At 44.5% G+C, this 19135-nt stretch overlaps 1 protein-coding gene across 1 annotated transcript in view; it reads left to right on the top strand.

Moving 5' to 3' along the window:
• The window catches only part of RNF125 (ring finger protein 125), a 35197-nt gene extending 29746 nt beyond the window's left edge, over positions 1–5451 (top strand). The window contains exon 6 of the mRNA XM_069731253.1: positions 3451–5451. Coding sequence (XP_069587354.1) covers positions 3451–3537 — 87 coding nt within the window. The 3' untranslated portion in view covers positions 3538–5451. The remainder of the gene's footprint in view (positions 1–3450) is intronic.
• The last annotated feature ends 13684 nt before the right edge of the window (positions 5452–19135 follow it).

Genomic DNA, 19135 nt, shown 5'->3' on the forward strand with positions numbered 1-19135 from the left:
CTTTACATTTTCAGAGTGAGAAGGGATTTTAACCCCTCAGTGTCCAACGACCGGCAGAGTCCGTCATTGGACGGCTACCCCCTCATCGCCAGAGCCTGCACCTTTTCCGGCACATGACTGCCGACCTGATCAGCTGACATGTGCCCATAACAGCTGTGGGTGGAATCGCGATTCACCCGCAGCTGTTAACATGCTAATGCCGCTATCAAACTCTGACAGCAGCATTCAACATGCACGCGCAGTAAGCGCTTCATTACCGCCTCCCGTCGCCGATAGGTTGGCATGACAACCCGAGGTAAGCAGGAGACCCCTGTGGTTGTCATAGCTATGAGCGCCGTCCAGCAATCGGCACTCATAGCAAGTGAGCATATCTGCTACATAGAGCAGGACTGCAGCCCTGCTGTGTGTAGCGCAAGCGATCAGATGATCGCAGCTTGTAGTCTAACACTGGGGTCAGTAGAAACCGACCCGAATCATGTTCTCTCAGGTCTCCGCTACCCCAGGTAGCAGAGATCCCAGGAATTTCCAGGCGCTGGGGGGCTCTATAACCTTATTTCTCAGCACTGCTAAAAGCGCTGAGGAATAAGTACCCTTAACTGCCGCCATTAAAAAGCGTATCGACGGTCGTTAAGGGGTTAAAGAAAATTGAAATATCATATGGATTGAAAGATGGAATATGCAGAATATACAGGTGACAGACTTAGACGAGCAGAATACTTATATTGTTGAGTATCTCTGACTGCTGTATTATATATCCCTTTATATCCTATACTAGCTATTGAACCCGTTCTACGCCCGGGTGGCGAGCATTTATATTGGTATATGGTCTCCATCCTGGTATGTGTTGCTCCATCCTGCGTCCCCATCCTGTCATGTGCTGCTCCATCCTGCGTCCCCATCCTGTCATGTGCTGCTCCATCCTGCGCCCCCATCCTGTTATGTGCTGCTCCATCCTGCGCCCCCATCCTGTCATGTGCTGCACCCATCCTGCGTCCCCATCCTGTCATGTGCTGCACCCATCCTGCGTCCCCATTCTGACATGTGCTGCTTCCATCCTGCGCCCCCGTTCTGTCATGTGCTGCCCTATTCTGTCATGTGCTGCTCCCATCCTGCGCCCCTGTTCTGTCATGTGCTGCTCCCATCCTGTGCCACCGTTCTTTAATTTGCTGCTCCCATCCATATGCCCCATACGCTGCTCCATAAAGGTTTATGGCCCCCATAAAATGCTCCATAGTATATGCCCCGTACACTGCTCCATAAAGGTTGATGGCCCCCATAAGATGCTCCATAGTATATGCCCCCGTACACTGCTCCATAAAGGTTTATGGCCCCCATAAGATGCTCCATGGTATATGCCCCCGTACACTGCTCCATTATGGTTTATGACCCCATAAGATGCTCCATTGTATATGCCCCCGTACACTGCTCCATTATGGTTTATGGCCCCAATAAGATGCTCCATAGTGTATGCCCTGTACGCTGTTCCATAAAGGTTTATGGCCCCCATAAGATGCTCCATACTATATGCCCCCGTACACTGCTCCATTATGGTTTATGGCCCCATAAGATGCTCCATAGTATATGCCCTCGTACACTGCTCCATTATGGTTTATGGCCCCCATAAGATGCTCCATAGTATATGCCCCCGTACACTGCTCCATTATGGTTTATGGCCCTGTTATGAAACGGTGGTTTAGGAGCAACATGGAGCGAGCTCTGAAGGAAGTGGTAACTGTACTGACCGCAGTCCCTAAGCTCAACACAACACTAGAAGTAGCCGTGGGATGCTCCTAACTCTCCCTAGGCACCTCGTCACCGCCTAAGAGCTAACTACCCCTAAAGATAGAAGCAGGAAAATTATCTTGCCTCAGAGAAAATCCCCAAAGGATAGATTAGCCCCTTACAAATAATGACTGTGAGTGGAGAGGGAAAAGACATACACAGAATGAAACCAGGATGAGCACAGGAGGCCAGTCTAGCTAAATAGATAGGACAGGATGGAATACTGTGCGGTCAGTATAAAACACTACAAAAATCCACGCAGAGTTTACTAAAAATCTCCACACCTGACTAAAGGTGTGGAGGGTAAATCTGCTTCCCAGAGCTTCCAGCAAGACAGAATTAATTCATACTGATAACGCTGGACAAACATAGAAAGCACAGAACGGATAAGTCCACAATCTGTGAACAGAAAAAAGCAAGCAAGACTTAGCTTTGCTGAACTGGTCAGGATAACAGGGAAATCCAAAGAGATGTGAATCCAACCAGGAACCATTTACAAGTGGCACTGGCTGAAGAAAGAGCCAGGCATAAATAGCCTAGCAGAAAAGACGATCAGTGAAAGCAGCTGCTGACAGCTAACTCCAAGGAGCAGCCATACCACTTGAAACCACAGGAGGGAGCCCAAGAGCAGAACTCACAAAAGTGCCACTTACAACCACCGGAGGGAGCCCAAGAGCGGAATTCACAACATGGCCCCATAAGATGCTCCATTATGGTTTCTGGCCCGTATGCTGCTGCAATATATATAAAAAAAAAAATACCATACTCACCTATCGTCGCTGGACGCCGAGTGCTGGGGGGCCTGAGCAGGCGGGGACACCGGCGCGCTGTGGGGGTCAGGTGCCGGTATCGCCGCCAGCTCAGGCCCCCCAGCACTTACTATATTCACCTGGCCCCGTCCCACCGCTGCGCACCGCCATCTTCCCGGTCCTCTGGCTGTGACTGGTCAGTCAGAGGGCGGCGCCAGCGCGCATTAAGCGCGTCATCGCGCCCTCTGAACTGAAGGTCACAGGCCGAGGACCGGGAAGATGGCGATGCGCAGCGGTGGAACGGGGGACAGGTGAATATAGCTCATACTTACCCTCCTGGCAGTCCCTGCTTCTCCTTTGGAGATCGCGGTGTGCGTTCAGTGTTTACGCATACCGCGATCTCCTGGGAGCGTCACTCTGTGAGGCCCAGACTGCGCCGGCGCTTGCGCAGTCTATAAAGGCTTCGGACAGAGTGACGCTCCCCGCGATTTACTCTGCTATTGTGTATGTTCTATGGAGGCGGTGTCCATACTTGGCTTCCATAGGGTGGATTTCTTGCTAGAACCCTGGGGTGTATATGCTTACAGATACCACTCCGTGCCATCTCTAAAGTACAAATCCGAGGTGCCGTCGTTGTAGGGCATCACTAATACAAGAAAACGGAGTGCAGGATAAATGTAGTGGCATGGTCATGGGGTGTCGTAGGCTGTCGTCCCATCAGAAATCATGGAGAATGGAGACAATATAGACACCTTTGGCCTAAGTTTGTTGAATGAAGGCCCATGAATACGTTGAACTTACGTGCTTTGATCTGTTCTGGCATTTGTAGTACATGCGTATATATACTGCACGTGCACGCTGAGAAGTCCCTGTGTTTTGTTCTAACACATTCTTACAATGTTTTCGGTTTTCCTCTTAGGATATAAACATAGTGGAAGAGGCGATTATTGAAAGAGTAATAGATCTGTCTCTGATACACTTCATGAGTCCCTCAGACACCTCTTAAGTGTCCTCAGGACAGAAGATCATCAGTGTGGCGTGTAGGAGGAGAGTTGTTGCTGATGTACTTGATGGTTTACAGATGAAGACTACTTTTCTTATTCAAGACCTGATGTGGTTGAGAGAGACTGCAGCATAAAATAACTTTTATTAGGTAATTCTGCTGGGCGGACGATTACCTGCTGTCCTGGAACTGTTATGTGACTGGTACTTTTCAGTCGATGTAGTTCACCATATTTTCAAGTGTCCTTGACTGTTTTGGCATGCTGCGACTTGTAGTTACACCTGAAGACTTGCAGTTTTACAGTTTGGAGTATGCTACATCAGATAAGCGCACTGTTAGTAAACTGACACCTGTAACGCTTACTCAGAAAGTTGTCAGGCAGGGATGGATATACAGAATGGTTAGTAGAAGAAGTGTGTGGAACTGGAAGGACAAGGCGTCACGTAGGGGCAACCACTACATTGAAAACTGAAGAATGTAAAGATCTTTTATGGTCTGATCTAATAGAATGTTTCCTAAAAGTTTGGAATATGTTAGACCAGCAATATGTGATCACATTGTATGAAATATTGCTGCCCCTTAGGGATTGAAGGAAGTGTCAAACAGTCCGGTGAAATGTCACAACAATCGTCAAACCAAAATGTGGGTTTTATTTCTACTGCATGCAATGTAACAAGAATTAACCATAAATCAAAGCCAGCTAGCCTGGTGGAGCGAGCTCACAATGAATGGACGGAGTATGGCATGACTGCTAAAATTCCGATATGGGATTGGTATCGTATGACTATGATAAAAAATAAGTGTTCATTATGAAGGGACACAAAATCTAAAGAGAATTATGTCCAGCTGCTGTGTCGTGTATGAATAAATATATGTATGCCTTGCAGAATGACCGCAGCTTAGGAAAGCCAATATATAAAAATCTGGCCATAATAGCAATGTTTCACCGGACATGCCCTCCTCCCACGATCCATACTTTATCTTACACGTATCCACGTGTGTGTGGAAACAATATATTAGTAAGGCTTTTAATAAGATACATTGGTGTTTCTTTAGGTTTAGTTTTACTGTACATGGACAGCAGTAATATAATTATTTTGTGTCTTGTTGTTTTGTTTTTTTAAATTTTGCGCTGATGTTTGTATTTTTTGGTTATGGGATTGGATGTTTTTTTTTTCTTAATATATTGCTTTGTTCATTTTAATTTTTTATATAATTGATCATGTCTACCTTTCCATAGCTAATGGACTGCTTATTGCAGTACCTGCATTGTGGATAAGATTTTACAAAAATTTCATCCACGAGCTGCAGATCTTCCATTCCACTTGCTACAGATTTTCGTTACTGATGCCTGCTGGAAATCCGCCACAAAATCCACACTACCCTAATAGGATGTTCGACATTAGTTTAGCTGGATATCCTTTTTATGATATGGACATACATACCACTCTTTCATCTGATACCTACCAATTATCTTAGTGATTTTGTCCGCTTGACATTGTCTCTGTTCACCAGTACCTTCCATTAGTACTCGTATATCATTATTTTCGCTGTTCCATAGCCTACACTAGTATTAGAAGGAGCCCTTTTGAGAAGGTAGATTGCATTGCTTTTTCTATGGAGGTGTTTGAGCAGTGTGGAATGGGTATTACTCTCAACTCCCAAAAAAGTTCATTTTTCTGTATGGGTCCAGGTGCAATGAGTGCGTGCTAACCTTTCCTTTACAATTAATGTGTTTAAAGGAAACCTGTCACCCCCAAAATCGAAGATGAGCTTAAGGTACCTTCACACTCAGCGATGCTGCAGCGATACTGACAACGATGTCGATCGCTGCAGCGTCGCTGTTTGGTCGCTGGAGAGCTGTCACACAGACAGGTCTCAAGCGACCAACGATCCCGAAGTCCCCGGGTAACCAGGGTAAACATCGGGTTACTAAGTGCAGGGCCGCGCTTAGTAACCCGATGTTTACCCTGGTTACCAGCGTAAAAGTTAAAAAAAACACAGTACATACTTACCTTCTGCTGTCTGTCCCCGGCGCTCTGCTTTCCTGCACTGACTGTGAGCACAGCGGCCGGAAAGCACAGAGGTGACGTCACCGCTCTGCTTTCCGGCTGGCCGGCGCTCACAGCCAGTGCAGGAAAGCACAGCGCCGGGGACAGACAGCGGAAGGTAAGTATGTAGTGTTTGTTTTTTTTACTTTTACGCTGGTAACCAGGGTAAACATCGGGTTACTAAGCGCGGCCCTGTGCTTAGTAACCCGATGTTTACCCTGGTTACCAGTGAAGACATCGCTGAATCGGCGTCACACACGCCGATTCAGCGATGTCTGCAGGAAGTCCAGCGACGAAATAAAGTTCTGGACTTTCTACTTTGACCAACGACATCACAGCAGGATCCTGATCGCTGCTGCCTGTCAAACTGAACGATATCGCTAGACAGGACGCTGCAACGTCACGGATCGCTAGCGATATCGTTCAGTGTGAAGGTTAAGTCCACCGGCATCAGGGGCTTATCTACAGCATTCTGTAATGCTGTAGATAATTCCAGAATGCTGTAGATAAGCCCCTGATGCCGGTGGGCTTAGCTCATCTTCGATTTTGGGGGTGACAGGTTACCTTTAAATCTGATGGACATGTAAAAAAAAAACATTCTGGTAGTCGTATCACAAATAATCCACAAAGTCCGTACTGCTTTCTGTGGAGTCTGTGGCCTCTATACAATACTGCTTCTGTGTAATAACTGACTATTAAGGTCACTTACTGTGAACTATGATATATAGGGTATATACCTGTCATACACACACGTATGTATGTACAGCATGAACGCACCGTTGACACGTGTGGTGCCTTTGTTGCTGCACTAAGTTGCACTAACAAGGGCCTTTAGACAGACAAGAGCAGTCCTGGCAGAACAAATTAGTGTAATTTATTCATGAAGTGTTTCTTTATTCAGAAGTTCTTGTAGCTATAAAAGGCTGTTGTCCAGAAATTTGGACTCGTGGACTTTTTCCAATGGAGTAAGCATGCGAGTAACCTCCTATAGTGCGGACTGTTTAATATTCTGTGCCTGCGCCGAAGCCTTTACCGAAGTGCCATACCTTAAATCATGGACATGTTAGAAGTTGGGCATTAGTAAACCATGCATAGGGTTAAAGAGGTCGTCCAACTTTTTCCAAAATGTTACAAATGTCCGGCTTGGTTATAAAACAATAATATGGGGCATACTCACACACTCTTACCACCGTGGATTCCGCGCTGGCCGCTCCGGTGGTCTGCATAAAAACAATGATGCCCCATTGTTTGGTCACCTGTCCGTTGAAGTTTGTGTCCACTGTGATTGGCTGCAGCGGTCAGGTAACTAGAAAAGGACGTCTGATATTTATAAGTTTGAATACATTTGTAAGATGAATGTACCCTGCTTTCCTGACTGATCCTTTCACTTCTCAAACCATTAAGTATTTTTTGGGGGGATGAATATGATTAAACATAAGTTGAGTGCCTTTTTGGGCTGCAGACGTTCAGTAGATTAATGATTCATGTCTAAGAGAGCATTTAGCTGTATAATGGTGATGGAAACGTACAAGCAGATGCTGAACACCTGGACCGGTAATTCTCTTGTCTTGTAGGACTCACGTGTCGACAGGTTTATTACTAAGCATGTGTGCCTTTTTATTAATAATCTAATGCTAATATGAGACATGAGTGGTAACATGTTAGCTCGTGTACAGATGTAAGCTCATTCTTCTGTCTTACTTACCATGATCCACCATCGCTATCTTTATATACCACAGGGTTGAAGCTGGTGGTAAGTTGAACACAAGCATCAGTCTTGTTAGAAACTGAAAATGAAGCAGAATTTTACACGTAATTCTGTATCGTCCAGGGCTTGAGAGCGATATGTGTTACAGCTTTAAAATATCAGACTGGCTGCATAAATGTTTTTGGTCACACCTTTACTGATATTGGGATGTTGCTGTGAACCCCTGGCTTGACTCTACAGGGTGCAATCTGCTTGGGGTTTGATTTTTACCTGAATGGCGGTAAATTTCAATATAAGAACATATTACAGGACTATGTAACCTATGGCTCTGCAGCACGGCCTGCGAATGGGAAAATCACAGCTCGGATTTGTAAGAACAGCATTGGCGACCATTCAAGGCAAACATTTGATTTTTCATATAGTAATGTGCACATTACAAATCTGGTCACATCTTGGGTTTTATAAGCCATTTCATACAAGTAAGTTCAGAATGATAGCTATAATATGCCTTCTAATTTCCACCATCATTAACCAGTACTGTATTTTGTATTATATATGTTTTTATAGTCTATTATTTCACATTTCTTATAATAAAGATGTTTTGGAAAATGTGGTGTTTTGATTGTGATTACTTTGCTTTTACTCTCCGGGCATTTGTAAGTGTCATTCAACAATATTGGATAACCTTCAGTCCCAATAAGTTGATTTATTTATGTGCAGCATTATATAAGGTACAATCAACTCACTGGAAAAATTGACGGTGCATAACGAAAAATGAGAAAAAGGTTCCAGAAACATCTGTATAACACCAGCGCATTTTGAACCATAACTTTTCGTTCACATCGAGTCACGTTGGTGTTGTACAGATGCCTGGAAACTTTTTATAATTTTTAATCATGCATCAATGAAGGAGGAAAACTTCAACTCCAAGTAGTAGACAATCGATGCTGGAAATCGATGAAGATCTCCCAAGATCTTGGTGACGAGATCTCCATCTGTGCATGCGCCGCCCCCCAGCAGCCATTTTCCAGGAGTCCACCGCATAGTAAACCATGTAAGTGTGGGTGGTCTGGGCTTTCACAAAATGTTGGCAGAGCCCCCGGCACCACCGAACACCCCCTCATCTCAGCCTGCAGCAAAGCTCCACTCTTTCATCCTCCAGCAGTGACCCTGGGACGCTGCTCCACCGCAGCCGGTAAGGTATATCTGCATTATAAGACACACCTATTTCCCCCCCAAATTTGAGGGAAAAGTGTGTCTTAGAATCCGAAAAATACAGTAAACCCTTTCACTTCAAAACGGCAATAATTCTACTTACCTTGCACACATCTTGGAGAAATAATCACAGATCTGTGGATGTAGGCTTGTACAAATCGTCCTGTCTCTTCATGATAATCCTGGTCAGACTTGATGATAATGAGATCCGGACTCTGTGGGGCATATATCATCACTTGCTTATTAAACTAATGATCTACATATACAGTGGGGCAAAAAAGTATTTAGTCAGTCAGCAATAGTGCAAGTTCCACCACTTAAAAAGATGAGAGGCGTCTGTAATTTACATCATAGGTAGACCTCAACTATGGGAGACAAACTGAGAAAAAAAAAATCCAGAAAATCACATTCTGTTTTTTTAACATTTTATTTGCATATTATGGTTGAAAATAAGTATTTGGTCAGAAACAAACAATCAAGATTTCTGGCTCTCACAGACCTGTAACTTCTTCTTTAAGAGTCTCCTCTTTCCTCCACTCATTACCTGTAGTAATGGCACCTGTTTAAACTTATCAGTATAAAAAGACACCTGTGCACACCCTCAAACAGTCTGACTCCAAACTCCACTATGGTGAAGACCAAAGAGCTGTCAAAGGACACCAGAAACAAAATTGTAGCCCTGCACCAGGCTGGGAAGACTGAATCTGCAATAGCCAACCAGCTTGGAGTGAAGAAATCAACAGTGGGAGCAATAATTAGAAAATGGAAGACATACAAGACCACTGATAATCTCCCTCGATCTGGGGCTCCACGCAAAATCCCACCCCGTGGGGTCAGAATGATCACAAGAACGGTGAGCAAAAATCCCAGAACCACGCGGGGGGACCTAGTGAATGAACTGCAGAGAGCTGGGACCAATGTAACAAGGCCTACCATAAGAAACACACTACGCTACCATGGACTCAGATCCTGCAGTGCCAGACGTGTCCCACTGCTTAAGCCAGTACATGTCCGGGCCCGTCTGAAGTTTGCTAGAGAGCATTTGGATGATCCAGAGGAGTTTTGGGAGAATGTCCTATGGTCTGATGAAACCAAACTGGAACTGTTTGGTAGAAACACAACTTGTCGTGTTTGGAGGAAAAAGAATACTGAGTTGCATCCATCAAACACCATACCTACTGTAAAGCATGGTGGTGGAAACATCATACTTTGGGGCTGTTTCTCTGCAAAGTGGCCAGGACGACTGATCCGGGTACATGAAAGAATGAATGGGGCCATGTATCGTGAGATTTTGAGTGCAAACCTCCTTCCGTCAGCAAGGGCATTGAAGATGAAACGTGGCTGGGTCTTTCAACATGACAATGATCCAAAGCACACCGCCAGGGCAACGAAGGAGTGGCTTCGTAAGAAGCATTTCAAGGTCCTGGAGTGGCCTAGCCAGTCTCCAGATCTCAACCCTATAGAAAACCTTTGGAGGGAGTTGAAAGTCCGTGTTGCCAAGCGAAAAGCCAAAAACATCACTGCTCTAGAGGAGATCTGCATGGAGGAATGGGCCAACATACCAACAACAGTGTGTGGCAACCTTGTGAAGACTTACAGAAAACGTTTGACCTCTGTCATTGCCAACAAAGGATATATTACAAAGTATTGAGATTAAATTTTGTTTCTGACCAAATACTTATTTTCCACCATAATATGCAAATAAAATGTTAAAAAAACAGACAATGTGATTTTCTGGATTTTTTTTTCTCAGTTTGTCTCCCATAGTTGAGGTCTACCTATGATGTAAATTACAGACGCCTCATCTTTTTAAGTGGTGGAACTTGCACTATTGCTGACTGACTAAATACTTTTTTGCCCCACTGTAACTGTGTGTCTGTAGTGGTTTTGCTGTCACTTTAAAGTAAAAACTTTCCTTCATGAGTGGAAAAACGCTACTATGTCATCGTGCGGTACGGTATACGGTCTTTTCCCTTTGCTCGATCCAGGCAGCTGACGTCGGCACAGATGTGATTCGGGATCTGAACACCTCATGTGCAGTGACCATCGTGAAACCGAGGTGTATGGCTGTTGTAATTATATAATTGCTCGTAGGAGCATGGGATTAACTTAGTAGACAAATTTCTGATGTCAGGTTTCCTTTATTATGCAAATTGTCTCTTCAGAGAGGAAGAGGACTTGAACTCTTATGCCACCTATTGAAAGCAGCAAGGCTACAAGTCATTATTGAGCCGTTACCAAGCCTTGCAATATGACTTGGGATAAAAGCCAAATCAGAATCTCAATTTGCAGATACGGTGTTTCAGGGTATTGCCCCTCGACAGTACAAAGTATGAGGTCTGATTTGTCTAGGGGAGAAGCTAAGACTGGGATCTAAGAGGTAAAGTTTCTTGTAGAGAGTGATATGCCAGGTCTGGCACGCCAGTATGAGGAGACGTAAATGCCCTCTGGGAAATTAAATATGGAAATTGCTTCTTCAGAAAGGAAGAAGACTTGAACTCTATAGTGTCACCTATTGGAAGTAGCAGTCCTACAAGTCACTATTGACCCTTTACCAAGCCTTGCAATATGACTTAAGATAAAAGCCAAATTAGGATCTCAATTTGCAGACATGGTGTGCTAATTGTGCAGTAACACTTTGTCAACTCTGTTTTGCTTGTCTTCCAGCACATGATTAAAGACACATCGCCTCCTTATCTGGCTTTATGTCTTGATCATAGATGCTGGTTCCTGATTCCCAAGAAATAGCCTCCAACCCAAGATTGTGAAAGAAACGCACAAAACACTCTTATTGGATGTTAAATAGACCGAATTTGATTACAAATCAATTATTTCGTTCAGTGTCTCAAATTTAGAATCAGCCAGGGTACCATGGCTGGAGGATTGCCTTCGCTTGGAATTACAAAGTTAATGCCAACACGTAACAGCAAATTGTACCAGAATTGGTACATTGTATCATATTTACAGTGAGACATAATATACATCCACTATAGATATGAGAGCAGTGATATCACAGTCACACAGGTTACACATTACATCAGCAGAAAACAGACCATAATAGAGAAGGTCCAAGCCAGTGCCCTGTGCGAACACCGTATGGAGAAGCCTAATGCGGCTGTTCCAGGCCATACATAGAAAGGTGAAGGCGGCTAGTACCGGATGGGAGGGAGATCTGGCTGCAGCTAGTGATGAGCGAGTGTACTCGTTGCTCGGGTTTTTCCCTAGTACGCTCGGGTGTCCTCCGAGTATTTGGATGTGCACGGAGATTTAGTTTTTATGGCTGCTGGACAGCCTGAATACATGTGGCTGCTGGACAGCCTGTTCAGGCTGTCCAGCAGTCGCAAATCATGCAGCTGTGTCGACAAAAACTAAGTCTCGGAGGACACCAGATCATACTCGGGGAAACCCGAGCAACGAGTATACTCGCTCATCACTATCTGCAGCCAGATCTCCCTCCCATCCGGTACTAGCCGCCTTCACCTTTCTATGTATGGCCTGTCACCCTGTTGATCACTAGGGGAAGTTTGATCTGGCTGGCTAGGCGGTATGGCTGATCTAACTGGCTAGGCGGTTATCCTCTTCCTTCCATTGTGGAGTGATGAAGCTCCAGGTCTCCAGACACAAGTACAGCTCCTCATACGGCTGAATGACCTGTGGTTCCGGAATCTTCTATGTCGTAGATATACAGTGCCTTGCGAAAGAATTCGGCCCCCTGAAACTTTTCAACCTTTTCCCACATATCATGCTTCAAACATAAAGATACCAAACGTAAATTTTGGGTGAAGAATCAGCAACAAGTGGAACACAATTGAGAAGCTGAACAAAATTTATTGGTTATTTAAAATTTTTGTGGAAAGTCAAAAACTGACAAGTGAGGCGTGCAATATTATTTGGCCCCTTTAACTTAATACTTTGTTGCGCCACCTTTTGCTGCGATTACAGCTGCAAGTCACTTGGGGTATGTCTCTATCAGTTTTGTACATCGAGAGACTGAAATTCTTGCCAATTCTTCCTTGGCAAACAGTTCAAGCTCAGTGAGGTTTGATGGAGATCGTTTGTGAACAGCAGTTTTCAGCTCTTTCCACAGATTCTCGATTGGATTGAGGTCTCGACTTTGACTTGACCATTCTAACACCTGGATATGTTTATTTGTGAACTATTCCATTGTAGATTTTGCTTTATGTTTGGGATCATTGTCTTGTTGGAAGACAAATCTCCGTCCCAGTCTCAGGTCTTTTGCAGACTCAAACAGGTTTTCTTCAAAAATGGTCCTGTATTTGGCTCCATCCATCTTCCCATCAATTTTAACCATCTTCCCTGTCCCTGCTGAAGAAAAGCCGGCCCAAACCATGATGCTGCCACCACCATGTAAGACAGTGGGGATGGTGTGTTCAGGGTGATGAGCTGTGTTGCCTTTACGCCAAACATATCGTTTGGCATTGTTGCCAAAAAGTTCGATTTTGGTTTAAACCTTCCCGAGCACCTTCTTCCACATGTTTGGTGTGTCTCCCAGGTGGCTTGTTGCAAACTTTACACGACACTTTTTATGGATATCTTTGAGAAATGGCTTTCTTCTTGCACTCTTCCATAAAGGCCAGATTTGTGCAGTGTACGACTGATTGTTGTCCTATGGACAGACTGTCCCACCTCAGCTGTAAATCTCTGCAGTTCATCCAGAGTGATCATGGGCCTCTTAGCTGCATCTGTGATCAGTCTTCTCCTTGTTTGAGATGAAAGCTTAGAGGGACCGCCGGGTCTTGGTAGATTTGCAGTGATATGATACTCCTTCCATTTCAATATGATCGCTTGCACAGTGCTCCTTGGGATGTTTAAAGTTTTGGAAATCATTTTGTATCCAAATCTGGCTTTAAACTTCTCCACAACAGTATCACGGACCTGCCTGTTATGTTCCTTGGTCTTCATGATGCTCTCTGTGCTTCATACAGAACCCTGAAACTATCACAGAGCAGGTGCATTTATACAGAGACTTGATTACACACAGGTGTATTATATTTATCATCATTAGGCATTTAGGACAACATTGGATCATTCAGAGATCCACAATGAACTTCTGGAGTGAGTTTGCTGCACTGAAAGTAAAAGGGGCCAAATAATATTGCATGCCCCACTTTTCAGTTTTTGAATTTCCACATATGCAAATTGCCTCTTCTGAGAAAAAGAGGACTTAAACTCTATAGCGCCACCTGTTGGAAGTAGCGATCCTACAAGTCACAATCAACTCTTTAACGAGTCATGCAATATGACTTAGGATAAAAGCCAAATCAGTATCTCAATTCGCAGACACGGTGTTTCGGGCTGTTGGCCCTCGTCAGTGCGAAGCATGAGAACTAATTTGGCTAGGTGAGAGGCTCTGGACTTGGGTCTAAGGGGTATCGTTTCTCCGTATGGAGAGTGACATTCCATATCTGGCTTGTCAAGGTAAGGAGGCTTATTCGCGGTGCAATGCTTCTCTGGGAAATAAATTTCTACAAAAATTTAAAATAGCCAATAAATTTCATTCAACTTCACAATTGTGTTCCACTTGTTGATTCTTTACCAACAAATTTTATTTGGTATCTTTGTTTGAAGCATGATATGTGGGAAAAGTTTAAAAAGTTCTAGGGGGCTGAATACTTTCGCAAGGCACTGTATGTGTTTATTACATCAGCACAGTTGCCGTAGTTACCACAAGTGATAATTACTGATGCTTCATTGACTGGAAGTTTCCTCTCAGGCCATGTTCACACGTTTTTTTTTACCGCGGATCCGCTGCGTTTTTGATGCTGCAGATCAGCTGTTTTCCATGCGGTTTACAGTACCATGTAAACCTATGGAGAACCCAATCCACTGTGCACATGCTGCGGAAAAAAACGTGCGGAAATGGAGCATTGTTTTTTCCGCAGCATGTCAATTCTTTGTGCGGATCTGCAGCGTTTCTGCACCCATTGACTTGCATTGAGTCGGGCACATCCGCAGCAAAACCGCAGATGTAAAAAAGATCTGCGGTTTTGCTGCGGGGGAAACGCTGCAGATCGGAAGGAGGGAAGTGTGTGGGCGGAGACTGTGCGTGTCTGTGTGTGCAGGCGGAGTCTGCATGTGTGTGTGGGTCTGTGGGGGTCTGTGTGGGCTGCCGGGGGTCTGTGAGGGGCTGTCGGGGGTCTGTGCGGGGCTGTCAGAACTCTGCAGGCTGCTGCGGGGCTGTCGGGACTCTGCGGGCTTGCGGGGGTCTGTGCGGGGTTGTCTGGACTCAGCGCGGGCTGTCGGGGGTCTGCTGTGTCTGTCAGGTGTGTGTGCAGGCATCGTCCGATGGGACTACAAGTCTCATCGGGCTATGCCTGCTACAGTGACAATGATTGAACACATTAGCCAATGATGGGACAGTAGTAGGCCCATCATCTGGCTAATGTGTTGTATGTGAAAAAAAAAACCCACAAACATACAACAGTACATACAACAGTACATACCGGGCAGCACGGTGGCTCAGTGGATAGCACTGCAGCCTTGCAGCGCTGGAGTCCTGGGTTCTAATCCCACCTTGGACACCATCTGCAAGTAGTTTGTATGTTCTCCCCGTGTTTGCGTGGGTTTCCTCCGGGCACTCCGGTTTCCTCCCACATTCCAAAGACTTCCTGATAGGGAATCTAGATTGCGAGCCCCATCGGGGACAGTGATGATAATGTGTGCAAAATTGTAAAGCGCTGCGGAATATGTTAGCGCTTTACAAAAATAAAAGATTAAAAGATTATTACATACAACAGTACATACAGTACATACATATAGACATACAGTACATACAACATAGAGTACATACTCACAATCACCTTGTCACCTTGATCCCCAAAGCCATTGTCACCTGTAAAAAATATTAAAATAACAAGCAAACAATATACTCCCTGATCCGCAGATCCAATTAAAACTAGTGTCCCATGACGATCTCCAGTGGAGAACCGCTCTCCAGGAATATAATGACGGAAGGTATCCTTCCGCAATGTATTCCTCCGTCTCACATGTGGCACTGCTGTGTGGGAAAATTCCCACGCGGCATTGCAATAAAGAGAGACCCTGAAGGTAACCTCTTCAGTGATGCACTGCAGGAGCCATTGTCTCCTGTCAGTGTGTCACTGAAGGTCTATAGAGCAGTGACATCACCCGATCGTCGTGGGAGTATACGGTTTATTATTTTAAAATTTTTGCAGGCGATCTAGTATGGTAAGTATGGTGAAATTAAGAATATTAAAATACTTTTTTCTGGCTGTGTTTTTATTTTAACTCTTCCACTACTATAGGATTAGTAATGGATAGGAGTCTTTTGGACGCCTCTCCGTTATTAGCCGGGCTTAATGTCACCTTACATTAGCAAGGTGACATTAACCCCTTATTACCCCATATCCCACCGCTACTCGGGAGTGGGAAGAGCGGGGCTAAGTGCCAGAATTTGTAAGATGCGCCATTTCTGGGGTGGTTGCGGGCTGGTATTTGTAGCCGGGGGGGGGCAAATATCCATGGCCCGTCTCTAGACTATGAATATCAGACTTCAGCTGTCTGCATAGCCTTTCTGACTATAAAATATAGGGGTACCCCGATTGTAATAGCCAGCAAAGGCTACGCAGACAGCTGCGTCTGATATTCATAGCCTGGAAGGGGCCATGGGTATTAACCCCTTCCCAGGCTACAAATATTGGCCCCCGGCCATCGGCTTCCCCCCTCTGGTGCAAAAAATTGCGCAGGAGCCCACGCCATTTTTTCCCGTGTTTTTTTTTGTTTTTTTTTTTTTAAATTAAACATTCATTAACCCCTTTATCACCAAGGGTGGTTTGCACATTAATGACCGGGCCAATTTTTACAATTCTGACCACTGTCCCATTTATGAGGTTATAACTCTGGAACGCTTCAACGGATCCTGATGATTCTGACATTGTTTTCTCGTGACATATTGTACTTCATGATAGTGGTAAAATTTATTTGATATTACCTGCGTTTATTTGTGAAAAAAACAGAAATTTGGCGAAAATTTTGCAAATTCCAACTTTGAATTTTTCTGCCCTTAAATCACAGAGATATGTCACACAAAATACTTAATAAGTAACATTTCCCACATGTCTACTTTACATCAGCACAATTTTGGAGCCCACATTTTTTTGATAATAATAATAATAATAATCTTTATTTTTATATAGCGCTAACATATTCCGCAGCGCTTTACACATATTATCATCACTGTCCCCGATGGGGCTCACAATCTAGAATCCCTATCAGTATGTCTTTGGAAGGGGGTTAAAAGTTGACCAGCAATTTGGTTTTTACAACACCATTTTTTTTTGGGACCACATCACATTTCAAGTCATTTTGAGAGGTCTATATGATAGAAAATAACCAAGTGTGACACCATTCTAAAAACTGCACCCCTCAAGGTGCTCAAAACCACATTCAAGAAGTTTATTAACCCTTCAGGTGTTTCACAGAAATTTTTGGAATGTTTAAAAAAAATGAACATTTAACTTTTTTTCACAAAAAATTTACTTCAGCTCCAATTTTATTTATTGTACTAAGGGTAACAGGAGAAAATGGACCCCAAAAGTTGTTGTACAATTTGTCCTGAGTACGCTGATACCCCATATGTGGGGGTAAACCACTCTGCATAGCAGAGCTCGGAAGGGAAGGAGTGCCGTTTGACTTTTCAATGCAAAATTGACTGAAATTGAGATGGGACGCCATGTTGCGTTTGGAGAGCCCCTGATGTGCCTAAACATTGAAACCCCCCACAAGTGACACCATTTTGGAAACTAGACCCCACAAGGAACTTATCTAGATGTGTTGTGAGAGCTTTGAACCCCCAAGTGTTTCACTACAGTTTATAACGCAGAGCCGTCAAAATAAAAAAAAAAAGCTTCCAGTTTTGTATTTTCCCAAGGGTAACAAGAGAAACTGGACCACAAACGTTGTTGTCCAATTTGTCCTGAGTACGCTGATACCCGATATGTGGGCGGGAACCACCGTTTGGGCGCATGGCAGAGCACGGAAGGTAAGGAGCGCCGTTTGGAATGCAGACTTAGATGGATTGGTCTGCAGGCGTCACATTGCATTTGCAGAGCCCCTGATGTACCTAAACAGTAGAAACCCCCCAAAAGTGACCCCATATTGGAAACTAGAACCCCCTAAGGAACTTATCTAGATGTGTTGTGAGAACTTTGAACCCCCAAGTGTTTCACTACAGTTTATAATGCAGAGCCGTGTAAATAAAAAATCATTTTTTTCCCACAAAAAGGGTTTTTTTTAGCCCCCAAATTTTTATTTTCCCAAGAGTAACAAGAGAAATTGGACCCCAAAAGTTGTTGTCCAATTTGTCCTGAGTACGCTGATACCCCATATGATACCCCTGTTTGGGCGCACGGGAGAGCTCAGAAGGGAGGGATCACTGTTTTACTTTTTCAACGCAGAAATGGCTGGAATTGAGATCGGATGCCATGTCGCGTTTGGAGAGCCCTTGATGTGCCTAAACAGTGGAAACCCCCAATTCTACCCTAACCCAAGCACACCCCTAACCCAAACACACCCCTAGCCCTAATCCGAACTCTAACCATAACCCTAACCACACCCCTAACCCTAATCCCAACCCTAACCACACCCCTAAATCCAACACACCCTTAACACTAATCCCAACCATAACCCTAACCACACCCCTAACCCTGACACACCCCTAATCCCAACCTTAAATGTAATCCTAGCCCTAACTTTAGCCCCAACCCTAACTGTAGCCTTAACCTTAGCCCCAACCCTAACCCTAGCCCCAACCCTAGCCCTAACCCTAATGGGAAAATGGAAATATATACATTTTTTAAATTTTATGATTTTTCCCTAACTAAGGGGGTGATGAAGGGGGGTTTGATTTACTTTTATAGCTGTTTTTTAGTGGATTTTTATGATTGGCAGCTTTTTATTGCAAAAAATAGTTTTTGCGTCTCCACATTTTGAGAGCTATAATTTTTCCAAACTTTGGTGCACAGAGTCATGTGAGGTCTTGTTTTTTGCGGGACGAGTTGACGTTTTTATTGTTACCATTTTTGGGCATGTGACATTTTTTGATCGCTCTGTGTGCTTCCAGTGAGAGCTAAGGAAGCAGTTTCGCAGGCAGGTATTACCTTTCAGCTTGCGTGCTGCTGTTCTCTGCCACTGTTCTCTGACGCTCATGCTGGTACTTGCCACTCAGCTAGCATGCGCCGATCGAGCGGCCCACTACAAGCACCGGCCCTTCTGGCATTTGCCCGAAGTGCCCGATGCTCAGTCCGGCCCTGGATCGCGGTGTTCCGGGGGTTAATTTGCCAGAAGCGGTACGTGACAGCACCTGGCACATAGTGCCGGATGTCAGCTGCGATAGCTGACACCTGGCCGCGATCGGCCGCGCTCCCCCCGTGAGCACGGCCGATCGCATATGACGTACTATCCTGTCGGTGGTCATACGGGCCCACCCCACCTCGACGGGATAGTACGTCCTATATCAGAAACGGGTTAATAAACATAGGTCTTGCTATTATATATCTATGGATATATTTATGGATAAATCTATATATCTATAGATGGATAACTATGGCTATATCTATCTATAGATATATTTATAGATATATATATG

Source organism: Ranitomeya imitator, chromosome 6, assembly GCF_032444005.1.
Source record: "Ranitomeya imitator isolate aRanImi1 chromosome 6, aRanImi1.pri, whole genome shotgun sequence".
Lineage (NCBI taxonomy): Eukaryota > Metazoa > Chordata > Amphibia > Anura > Dendrobatidae > Ranitomeya > Ranitomeya imitator.